Source organism: Leucoraja erinacea, chromosome 32, assembly GCF_028641065.1.
Source record: "Leucoraja erinacea ecotype New England chromosome 32, Leri_hhj_1, whole genome shotgun sequence".
Taxonomy (NCBI): Eukaryota; Metazoa; Chordata; class Chondrichthyes; order Rajiformes; family Rajidae; genus Leucoraja; species Leucoraja erinaceus.
Window position 1 is genome coordinate 1,690,031 of NC_073408.1, and position 12,455 is coordinate 1,702,485.

Here is a 12,455-nt window from a genome sequence, read left to right on the forward strand (position 1 = left end):
TGATGGATGTTTGTGTAAATTGTGTTGTGTCTTGGTTCTTTTTCTTGTGTGTATGACTGCAGAAACAACATTTCGTTTGAACCTCAATGAGGTTCAAATGACAAATAAATTGTATTGTATTGTATTGTATTACATTATACTCCTGCACCTATTATCTATGTTTCTATGTTTAGTATGTAGTAAATGCCTACTATTTTCTGTGTGCTTAAGCGAAGCAAGAATTTCATTGTCCTATACAGGGACACATGACAATAAACTCACTTGAATTTGCATTTGCATTTGCATCAAATGCATTTCGTTGTCTCTGTACTGTACACTGACAATGACAATTAAAATTGAATCTGAATCTGAATCTGAATCTTGAACTTGAACTTTAAGAGGGAGTTAGATGTGGTCCTTGTGGCTAAGGGGATCAGGGGGTATGGAGAGAAGGCAGGTACTGGATACTGAGTTGGATGATCAGCCATGATCATATTGAATGGCGGTGCAGGCTCGAAGGGCCGAATGGCCTACTCCTGCACCTATTGTCTATGTTTCTATGTTTCTAACTTCCAGGTGCTATAAACTACAAGACCCAGAATCCTCCGCGGCTCAGCGCATGCGCAGGGCCGGGCTCTCCCCCCCGCCCCCCGTGGCCCGACAACTACTTCCGGCGGGGTGACCTTGGTTGGAGACGCCAACATGGCGGCGGTCGTCAGGCTGAGTGCGCTGTGCAGGCGCGGCCTTCAATGTAAGTCTTCGTTTCTGCCCATTTGTGGCGGGTGGAGAGTACTTCATCGGACCCGCCCGCTGTCGTCTGTCGACAGACCCTCATTCTGCAGAATGGGGACAAACAAATGCCGGAGTAACTCAGCGGGACATTTGTGCCTGGGGCAGCATCTGTGGAGGATGTTTCTGGTCGAGACCCTTCTTCAGTCTGGCCCGTTCCTTCTCTCCACAGATGCTGCCTGTCCCGCAGAGTTTCTCCGGCTTTTCTGTGTCTTTAGAGTTGACTAAACGTGATTTATTTTACCTTGTATTTGTACACTGGACCAAAGATCTTATAGCAGATTCGCTATAAGATCTTTGCACTGGACGGCTCGATTGTCATCATGTAGAAACATAGAAACATAGACAATAGGTGCAGGAGGAGGACATTCGGCCCTTCGAGCCAGCACCGCCCTTCATTGTGATCATGGCTGATCGTCCCCTATCAATAACCCGTGCCTGCCTTCTCCCCATATCCCTTGACTCCACTAGCCCCTAGAGCTCTATCTAACTCTCTTAAATCCATCTAGTGATTTGGCCTCCACTGCCCTCTGTGGCAGTTTTGGTCTCCAAATCTGAGGAAGGACATTATTGCCATAGAGGGAGTGCAGAGACGGTTCACCAGACTGATTCCTGGGATGTCAGGACTGTCTTATGAAGAAAGACTGGATAGACTTGGTTTATACTCTCTAGAATTTAGGAGATTGAGAGGGGATCTTATAGAAACTTACAAAATTCTTAAGGGGTTGGACAGGCTAGATGCAGGAAGATTGTTCCCGATGTTAGGGAAGTCCAGGACAAGGGGTCACAGCTTAAGGATAAGGGGGAAATCCTTTAAAACCGAGCTGAGAATAACTTTTTTCACACAGAGAGTGGTGAATCTCTGGAACTCTCTGCCACAGAGGGTAGTTGAGACCAGTTTGTTGGTTATATTTAAGAGGGAGTTAGATGTGGCCCTTGTGACTAAGGGGATCAGGGGATATGGAGAGAAGGCAGGTACGGGATACTGAGTTGGATGATCAGCCATGATCATATTGAATGGCGGTGCAGGCTTGAAGGGCCGAATGGCCTACTCCTGCACCTAATTTCTATGTGTCTGTGTCTATGTTTCCTAATATTTTTCCTGCATCCAGCTTGTCCAGTATAATCTTTGTATAATCTTTCTGCTGACTGGTTAGCACACAACAGACGCTATTCACTGTACCTCGGTACATGTGGCAGTAAATTGAACTAAGAAGGGTCTGAACGACTCTGAAACGTCACCCATTCTTTTATCCAGAGATGCGGCCTTGACCCACTTACTTGACCCCCTTACTCCAGTTTTTTGTCAGTGTTCGGTGTAAACCAGCATCTGCAGTTCCTTCCTGCACAGTTAACTACCACCTCCAGTTTAAATTCCATTTGAAATATTTTGGAGGACCAAGAACCCCGTGTCAGAGAGCAGTGGGAAGGCAACTCAGGCTGTGCCATGGTTGCTGTGGCAACGCCGTCACCCCGACTGGGTGCACCAATATCATCGCTATCAGTACAGTGTGCAATTGTTCTTTGTAAAACAAAGGGCTGGAGTAACTCTGTGGGTCAGGCTCCATCTGTGGAGGGGTGTTTTGCAAGTGACCTTTCACACTTCCTCAGACTCAGTGTAGCATTTAATCAGTATTAATGAGTTTAAATCTCAGTGTAGAGTATAATCATCTTAAATGGATTTAAGTCTTGACTCAGCTCAAGCATTTAGCGGTTACTGTGAAGTGGAAGAGATTTAGATGTGATTTTGTAGGAGTGCTCAAAAGCCATGAAGGGTTACTGGAGAGAAATGAAGATGAGACTGTCCAATGTCTAAAGTGTTATAAGTTCTGGCTGTGCAATTTCTTGCTGATATTGTTCTTGTATACTGGGGTGTGTCCAGCAAAGGCTTTATTACATAAAGTTACAGAATTTGATGTTTATTCTGGAAAGTTGTGACATGGCCAAATGAAAGATGGGCAGTTTTTTGTCGAGCTTACATTTGATCCTGTAGCACCTATTCCAATTTCTACATTGCATGAACAAAGGTTTGCTGAACATCTTTGTAATAGGTTTTATTTATAGACAATCAGTAACAGAGTAAGTCTGTCTTGAGAGTGTCTTCTGGTTTGCCTCTCAGATTGACAAACAAGTTTAATGCCTTTTTCTTTCTTGTTTCTAGCACCATTCTTATGCAAGTCATTGGTGGCTGGGCCTCTTATTGCTTCAAGAAAGACCCAGGAATCCCATGTGCTACTCTTATCTCGGATTCACACATCTCCTTGCCATTTTGGTAAGTGTTGTAGTGTGGGTTTTTTTTATTGATGGTAAGGCCAAGATTTGTTTCTGTGGGGTGCTTAGGAGAGAGTTATTTTGTTTAGTTTAGAGATACAGCTTTGGCACACTGAGTCCGCACCGATCAGCGATCCCTGCACATTAACGCTATCCTACACACACTAGGGACAATTCATACCTACACCAAGCCAATTAACCTACAAATCTGTACGTCTTTGGAGTGTGGGAAGATCTTGGCGAAAACCTACGCAATCACGGGGAGAATGTACAAACTCCGTACAGACAGCACCCAGATCGAACCCAGGCTGCTGGCCCTGGAAGGCAGCAACTCTACCGCTGCGCCACCCTGCTGGCCTTAGGTTATGTGAAGCATGAGGTGTGTACAAAGTGTTTCCTTCTATTAGTGGATTCCAAATTAGTGATACCAACATATCTTAGTATTATTCCTTGCTACCACTGACAATGCAGGTACATCCTTACTGGAAATTAGAAATTTAAAATAAAAGATGGAAAACGACAGAGAAAAATATGAACCAAATATCTGAACCAAATTTGAATTTTGTTCTGTGTTAATCAGTTATCTTGTTTTGCTTTGAAAACTCTTCAATTTATACTATAGAGAAACCATCTCCAAGGCATCACAAAGTATGTGCAACAGTCTATTCTACATGAAAATCTAGCTTGTTCGGTGCAGATTTACAGCTTGAGTAATTTCAATAAAATGTGCTGCAAATAGATTGCAGTAAAGGTTGAACTTGGTATAGTTCTACATTGCTGCAATGTATTCCATACCAAGAATGCAGAAGATCAGGTAATCTAGATACCACGTGGAAAGCAAAAATAAATAACATTTAAGGACCAGAGGTCATAGCTAAGTTTCCACTAGTGGGAGAGTCTAGGATTAGAGGTCACAGCCTTAGAATTAAAGGAGGTTCTTTTAGGAAGGAGATGAGGAATTTCATTAGTCAGAGGGAGGTGACTGGAATTCTTTGCTACAGAAGGCTGTGGAGGCCAAGTCAGTGGATATTTTTAAGGCAGAGACTGATAGATTCTTGATTAGTACGGTGTCAGAGCTTATGGAGTGAAGGCATGAGAATAGGGTTAGGAGGGAGAGAGAGATCAGACACGATTGAATGGTGGAATATACTCGATGGGCCGAATGGCCTAATTGTGTTCCTATCACTTATGATCTTATGAAAACAAACCGTCTTTCCACATAACTTAAATGCTCCAACTTAAACAACATCCTGATGACTTTCCTCTACACTCTCTCTGGTGTAATTATATCCTTCGTATAGAGTGATAACTGGAACCAAACCCAATATTATTCCACTTGTGGCTAAACAAATGTAAAGTTTTTCCATAACCTCCCTGGTCTAGCATTCTATGCCTAGGCTAATGAGGGCAAGTATCTCATTTGCCTTTCTCGACACCTTCTCGGATCCTTGGACTTGTCCATGAAGGCCCCTCTGTTTCTTAATAGTTAGTTTAGTTTAACTTATTGTCACGGTTACAAAGGTACAGTGAAAAGCTTTATTGCTGCACAGTATCCAGTCGGCGGAAAGACTATACATGATTACAATCAAACCGCCCGCAGTGTACAGATACAGGATAAAGGGAATAACATAAGAATAACAAGTTGCTGCCTTCCTCTACCTACCTGTGTCATCACTTTCATGGATCATGTACTCCTTCCACGGTCTTGCTGTTTAATCACACTCCCAAGGGCACTGGCATTCATTGCGATGTTGTGGCCCGGTTTAATTATGTGATGATTGTTATTGAAATTAGAGAACCGTGTTTAGTCTTGTCTTCTCTCTTAGCTGGTTCCAAAGCTGCTTCTGCACACTGGACGAGTGAACGGATAGTGAGTGTCGCCTTACTTGGCCTTTTCCCTGCTGCCTACATCTACCCAGGATCTGTCATGGATTACTCACTGGCTGCAGCAATCACTCTCCATGGTCACTGGTAAGGCCTTTTTTTGAACCTTGTCCTTTAATGCACTCTGTGAATTTGTTTTTCTGGCTACTCTTCGCAATTTGATCTCCCAATATACACAAAGGTTCAAATCTTCCATAATTATTACACCCCTGATCATCCTTTTAATGTTGTGTTTGTTCTTCCTGGTCTCTGTTTTATTCAGAACCCAAAATCTTTCCAAACATGTTACTAAACTGTTGCTCTTTTGATTTTTATTTCTGACTTATGGTTTAATCAGTCTTTCCAAATATGAAGATTCTCAAAACATTCTCCAATTAACTTACTGGTTGGAAATAATCTGATTCTAACATCACAGTATCTACACCATAACAGACTGGAACTATGACCCATTATTTCAATATCCTAAAATAAAGTTTGGGAAAACAGGCTGGTTCACATACCACAGAAAAATATCTGCACTCACCATTGATTTGAACACTGTGCAAGCTCTGAAGAAGAGTCCCGACCCGAAACGTCAACCATTCCTTCTATCCAGAGATGCTGCCTGTCCCGCTGAGTTACTCCAGCTTTTTGTGTCTAGCCTCAATGTCTGCTTATTTCCCGTGGTGGTTAACCTATTTTATTTTTTATTTTTATCTGTGTGTTTCCTTTCAGGGGCCTTGGGCAAATAGTCACAGATTACGTACACGGAGAGGCAAAAGTGAAGCTGGCCAGGATAGGCCTCCAGATATTGTCAGCTGTCACTTTCGCCGGTCTATGCTACTTCAATTATCATGATGTGGGGATTTGTAAAGCTGTGGCAATGCTTTGGAGCCTCTGATAAATAATGACACTGTCCGTTCCACTAAACAACTTCTGGGGTTGCTCTCATTTAATAAGGAAAATAGACAAATCACAACAATGATTTCTTTAAGAAGCTCTGACAAAAGGGACACTTATTTTGGAATGTAATTTTGCAGCCATGTTTACATTGATCATAACTGTTGCCTTATGCCATCCAGTCATAACGTCAGTCTTTCGAATGACACGTGTGGTTTACTTTTGTTCCCCTTCCCACCATGCATATTTTTATATTAGTCATGACCAGAGATGGGGCTTGCTTTACGCAGTGGTCAAAATCTGAAACCATGTACAAAACTACAGATAAATTATTATATAGTTTGTGCTTTACATTTTCTACAGCGGAGTAACGGGCCATTTTATTCAATAGTTTTTGTGTCTGCTCATGCTTGTCCAGAACCTCGTCTTTACCTCACCTGGTTTAGCATATTCATTTATTCCTCCTCATTAGTTTCTCTTCTTAAATGGATCAGAACTAATCATCAGAATTGCACAATGCACAATGAAATTTCAGGCTCGTCATTCTCTGAGTAATAAAAGTTATGTAATTATTGGGTTTATCTGTGTTTATTTTACTTTCCTGTTTTTTTTTAAACCATGGAGACCTGCCTTTTCTTTTGAACTCTATGTAGTCGGCTCATTAGTGAAGAATAAAACTCGCAAATTACTTTTGTTATTATTAATTGCAAAACAGTGGAGTCTGACAGTTGTGAAGGCTGTGTGCTGATATTTATTTTAATTTTATTTATTTTATTAGTTATTTCGAACAGAATAAAAGAATAAAAAGCAAGTGTGAAACAGCATACAAAAGCAAAACAAGAATATTTATAAAGTGTCATAAACAATATCTATAAATAAATGAAGCGTATTTGTCCGAAAAGGAGCAGGAAGAAGTCAAAGCTTATTAATTCCCACCCCTTATTCAACTGCTTGTAATTGTCTTATACAAATTTAGCAGCTATATGTACACCAGCAGCTATATGTACACCAAATTATTTACATTTATACACTAATCAAATATTTACAAAGCCATACAAAAAAGAAAAAAAGAAAAAGAAAAGAAAAACCCCTCATATATTATACAGTATCTTAGTCATATATACAACCCATCACTCTATAATCACTCTTCCCAATACAATCAGTATAACAAATATCCCACTCACAATATTGATATTGATCCCTGTCTTGCACTTTCAATTGAAAACTCCTATTTCCCATTATAATCAAAGATGTTCTTTATACGACGGGGATATGCCAAATCAGCATATGGTCTTTTCCTTTGAGAAATGGGCTCCAAATTAAATTCTGACAGAGAACATCTTCCATGTTCTGCAGTGATCCAATGTGATATGATTTTAGATGGAGCTGTATTACAAAGTTGACTGTAACTCAGTACTGTTAAAACAATTAGCAGCTTTATGATTCCTGGATGGCTTAATGAACTATTAATATATGCCATGGAAATATTCACATTGCACCTAGTGAGAGATAAAAGTGTGCCTTCTGGAATAGGAGGAGGTACTGAGTTAGGGGACAAACTTTGTTGGATAATAAAGGGAATCTTAGCCATAACGGGAGCTCATTGCAGTTGTGGGAGTGCTTCACTCTAAGTGGGCTTCAGGAATAGATAGACTTAATGTACTTGACATGATGATTATCCCCATTAAGTACAAAATGTTGCTTTAAGCTATTACATTATGCTGCAGTAGCAGTTGAGAGCAAGTGAAAATAAAATTATATGCACAATTTAAAAGACATTTATCCCTCCGGATCAACTACTTAGCTTTAGAGCAGTTCTTTACTCAAATCTCAGTGGAGATTGTGGAGCCAATTACCATACAAGAATGGTGGTATACAACTTGGGAGTATTGAAATTGGGAGGTTACGTTGCAGTTATAAAATACGTTGGTGAGACTGCATTTAGAGTATTGTATTCAGTTCTGGGCACCATGTGAAAGGAAAGATGTTGACAAGCTGGAAATGGTGCAGAGAAGATTTACGAGGATGTTGCCCGGACTCTAGGGCCTCTGCTGTAGGGAGATGTTGAGCAGGCTAGAACTTTTGTTTCTTGGAGCACAGGATGACGGGGGTGATCTTGGATGTGTACAAAATCATAAGAGGAATAGATTGGGTGGACACACACATGCTCTTGCCCAGTTTGGGAGAATTTGGAACCTGAGGACATACATTTAAGATGAAGGGGGAATGATTTAATAGGAACCTGAGGGGTAACTTTTTCACAAAGGGTGGTGAGTATGGAACAAGCTGCTGTTGGGGTAGGTACTATTGCAACGTTTAGACAGGTACATGGATAGGACAGGTTTAGAGTGATATGGGCCAAACGCAGGAGGTGGGACTAGTCAAGATGGAACATGTTGGTCGGCGTGGGCAAGTTGGGCCAAAGCATCAGTTTCCACAAAGTATGACAATGACTAAGAATAACATTGTTTAAATATTTTAAGTTTTAACCAGCAGAGTAGGAATTTTTTGATCAAGGACAGGGAATCCAAGCTTCCTCTTATCCTTGGGTGGGATCAGGTTAGTTGTATGTAAGTTGTATCATTGTGTTTTGAGCTGGCCAGGACTCTATTCCTTGGTGTGCAGGACTTTATTCCGTGGAGATCTGCGTCTCTGAACTCGGCCTTGTCCTTCCGTTTAAGGTGTAAGTAATATCATGGACTCATTGATCACTCCAAATAGAGACATACCTATTGGATTCAATATTTGCAGTTTCTCCTTTTTGTACAATTGTACAATATTAACAAGACCAGAACTACATGTTTAAAACAAAAAGCAACAAAAGTCAAGTCAAGTCACTTTTATTTCTATAGCACATTTAAAAAACAACTCTCGTTGGCCAAAGTGCTTTACGTTGGCGGAGGTACTAACGTTACACAACAGTGGTTCATAGATTAAGTACATACATAAATACATACATATAGCCCTCCCTCAGAGGACGTCAAGAAAGGCTTGAGAGTCAAGATGAAGTTTTAATTTCTATGTTTCTAAAGGCTTGAGAGTCAAGATGAGTTTTAAGTCTCGACTTAAAGAGTCGATGGAGGGGGCAGTTCTGATGGGAAGAGGGATGCTGTTCCACAGTCTAGGAGCTGCAACTGCAAAGGCGCGGTCGCCCCTGAGCTTATGCCTAGACCGCGGGATGTTCAGTAACCCCAAGCCGGCCGATCTGAGGGACCTGGAGGTGGTGTGGTGGGCAAGCAGATTCTTGATGTAGGTGGGGGCATAAAGGAGGAGCTTGAAATTGATTCGAAAAAGATAAAGCTTTTTTTTTAAAGTGGAAAGCTAAAATAACATGCAATTGAAAATGCATTATTCTTCACCAGGTGTTGCACCAGTTGCCATCCACAATTCGATTTCAATATATTTGGTAAGTTTTTGCAGCAACTAAAGACCTGGTGTATAGTATCCAATTTTGGGACTTCAGGGAGAATGAGGTGAAAGTTTAGCAGAGATTGATTCAATTGGTCCAAAGACCAAACGTCTCGTGAAGATACGTTTATCAGTGATAGGAGCAGAATTAGGCCATTCGGCCCATCATATTTACTCCACTATTCAATCGTGCCTGGTCTATCTTCCCCTATTAACCCCATAACCCCGAACACCCGTACTAATCAATAATCTATCTCTCTGCCTTAAAAGTATCCATCGACTTGGCTTTCGCAGCCTTCTGTAGCAATGAATTCAAGAGATTCACCACCCTCTGACTAAAGAAATTCCTCCTCATCTCCTTCCTGAAGGAACTTAGTTTTATTTTGAGGCTATCACCTCTGATCCTAGACTCTCCCGCTAGTGGAAACATCCTCTCTATCCAGGCCAAGTAATCCTCCTCAAAGCAGAGAAAGCTAAAGATATTGAATTTAAAATCATGTAGAAATTGGAAAGCGTAGAAATTCTGTCCTCATTAATCAGAGAGTATTGAGATTCAAAGTGATTTCATGGACTAAGAAGCGAGATAAAAAATGTTGGAGAAACTCAGTGGGTGAGGCAGCATCTATGGAGCGAAGGAAATGGGCAACGTTTCGGGTCGAAACCCTTCTTCTGACTGATTTTCCAGCATCTGCAGTACCTTCTTAAACAACTCGTGGTCTAAGAACATGTTTTTTTCACATAAAGGGTGGTGGATGTATGGAACAAGCTGACAGAGGAGGTTGTTGAGGCAGGGACTATCCCAGCATTTAAGAAGCAGTTAGACAGGTACATGAATAGGACAGGTTTGGAGGGATATGGACCAAGCGCAGGCAGGTGGGACGAGTGAAGCAGGGACATGTTGGCCAGTGTAGGCAAGTTGGGCCGAAGGGCCTGTTTCCACCCTGTATCACTTTATGACTGTGACTCTAACATGGTATTTGTTAAAGAGGAATGCTGTACTCTGGGCACCAGTCAAGTTGATGGGATGAGAAACAAAGCTGACAATCTAACCACAACGGTAGATGCTCGACTCGGGTGTGGTTAATACTGCTGCCTCTGCATTTCTTGATATGAAATTGAACCTACAGCTTACAGATATCACTCAGTGTAATATTGAACACAGAAACCGAGCAGTGAGCAGAAGAGTGCATCTGGACTTTGGAATGTCCCTGACTTTCATGATCCAACCACTGACAGCTTATCTTCAGTCATTCAGACCACAAGCCCTGATGTTTCCCGTCAAACCTCCCTGGCTCTATACCGCATCCTCCGTCAGCTGACCGCTACTCTAACCATCGAATGCAGCTCGTTTGATTTTGGTTGAAAATATTTCTGCGTTCAGTCCAGGAATATTTTACAGCATTACAAATGTTACATGAAGATGAGCTATTGGTAGTTAAGATTGTTGTTTGAGAGAAATTCTGATAATGCAAAGGTGAACATGGAAAAGATTTATTGAAGAGCAGAATTGGGGCTAGTAATTTTAAGATGGTAGCTAATAAATCCAGAATTTGGGAGAGGTGAATTAATAAATACAGTCAGGAAAGGAGAATGGTGCGGATAACATAGGCTTGGATGTAAACGGGGCTGCAGAAATTGAATCTGGTGGGTAAAGGGGAGCTAGATGCAGGAAGATTGTTCCCGATGTTGGGGAAGTCCAGGACAAGGGGTCAAAACTTAAGGATAAGGGGGAAATCCTTTAAAACCGAGATGAGAAGAACTTTTTTCACACAGAGAGTGGTGAATCTCTGGAACTCTCTGCCGCAGAGGGTAGTTGAGGCCAGTTCATTGGCTATATTTAAGAGGGAGTTAGGTGGCCCTTGTGGCCAAGGGGATCAGGGGGTATGGAGAGAAGGCAGGTACGGGATACTGAGTTGGATGATCAGCCATGATCATATTGAATGGCGGTGCAGGCTCGAAGGGCCGAATGGCCTACTCCTGCACCTAATTTCTATGTTTCTAGAGGATTAAATAAGGGGGGATGGGGTAAATGGGAACTGCTGTGATGGGAGGATCACATGGGTGATGGGTAGATTGGGTGGGTGGGGAAGAAGCCCTCTCCAGCAGTTTGTTTCTTAAAGTGTGGTGACCAGAACTACATGCAGGACCTACATCCAACTGAGCTCTGACCACTGTTTTAAAAAGTCACATCATAACCCTCATGTTCTTGTCCTCACCAACAAAGACCAATATCCCAAATGCCTTCTTAACCATGTTATCTACTGCATTGTGACCTTCAACGTTCTTCGGACTTGTATATCAAGTTACCTCTGTTCCTTACCACTAGTTAGGGCCTTACTTTTCACGGTGCCTATCCCAGTCTCATTAATATCTCCAAATGCATCACCCCACATTAACCAGAATTAAACTCTATTTGTGATTTCACCAGCACATCAATATCATTCTGTAGTCCAAGATATTCATGCTGTCAATGACTCCACCGATCGTTGTCTCTTGTTTATACTTATAGATGGGTCCATTTCCCACCCCAACAGTATCCCACACAGAACACCTGTTTGAGAGGGAAATGCACCGCCTGCCCTGTCCTGCCCTGCCTAGTGGTCACCCATTTCCTCACTTTCTGAGCTTGCAATGCACAAAGCTACTCGATGTACTATCAACCACATTAACGCATCTCAGACACTTTTTTGTGAGTCCAACTGCACCATCCAGTCTGACAGGAGTTGCAACTGTTCACCTTACCTGCCAATCCAGTCACCATGGACATTAGATTTGTTTAAGAAGGAACAGCAGATGCTGGAAAAATCTAAGGTAGATAAAATGCTGGAGCAACTCAGCATCTAAGGTGTTTCAGAGGGAACTGAAGAAGGGTTTCGGCCCGAAACGTTGCCTATTTCCTTCGCTCCATAGATGCTGCTGCACCCGCTGAGTTTCTCCAGCTTTTTTGTGTAACCTCAGCATCTAAGGAATAGGTTACGTTTCTGGTCGAGACCCTTCTTCAATCTGAAGAAGGGCGACGTTTCTGGTCTGAAGAAGGGTCTAGACCCGAAACGTCACCTATTCCTTCGCGCCATAGATGCTGCCTCACCCGCTGAGTTTCTCCAGCATTTGTATCTACCATGGACATTAGATTCATTCCTTATCCCTCTCATCCTGCAGAGGGAGCATGACACTGCTATAGTTTCCATTGTTGAAACCAATTAGGAAAGAGAAAAAAAAACCTCTTCCCTGATCACTATTTGCTC

At 42.0% G+C, this 12,455-nt stretch overlaps 1 protein-coding gene across 1 annotated transcript; it reads left to right on the forward strand.

Moving 5' to 3' along the window:
• Nucleotides 1-641: 641 nt before the first annotated feature.
• Nucleotides 642-6,381, forward strand: sdhdb (succinate dehydrogenase complex, subunit D, integral membrane protein b). The gene is made up of 4 exons (XM_055660557.1): nt 642-730; nt 2,930-3,040; nt 4,866-5,010; nt 5,638-6,381. The coding sequence occupies exons 1-4, from the start codon at nt 682-684 to the stop codon at nt 5,801-5,803; spliced, it is 471 nt and encodes a 156-aa protein (XP_055516532.1). The 5' UTR covers nt 642-681; the 3' UTR covers nt 5,804-6,381.
• Nucleotides 6,382-12,455: the final 6,074 nt, after the last annotated feature.

Coding starts and splice junctions, on each gene's coding strand:
- sdhdb (XM_055660557.1), top strand. CDS start 682: ATGGCGGCGGTCGTCAGGCTGAGTGCGCTGTGCAGGCGCGGCCTTCAA. Junction 731..2,929: donor GTGCAGGCGCGGCCTTCAAT/GTAAGTCTTCGT, acceptor TCTTGTTTCTAG/CACCATTCTTATGCAAGTCA. Junction 3,041..4,865: donor CACATCTCCTTGCCATTTTG/GTAAGTGTTGTA, acceptor CTTCTCTCTTAG/CTGGTTCCAAAGCTGCTTCT.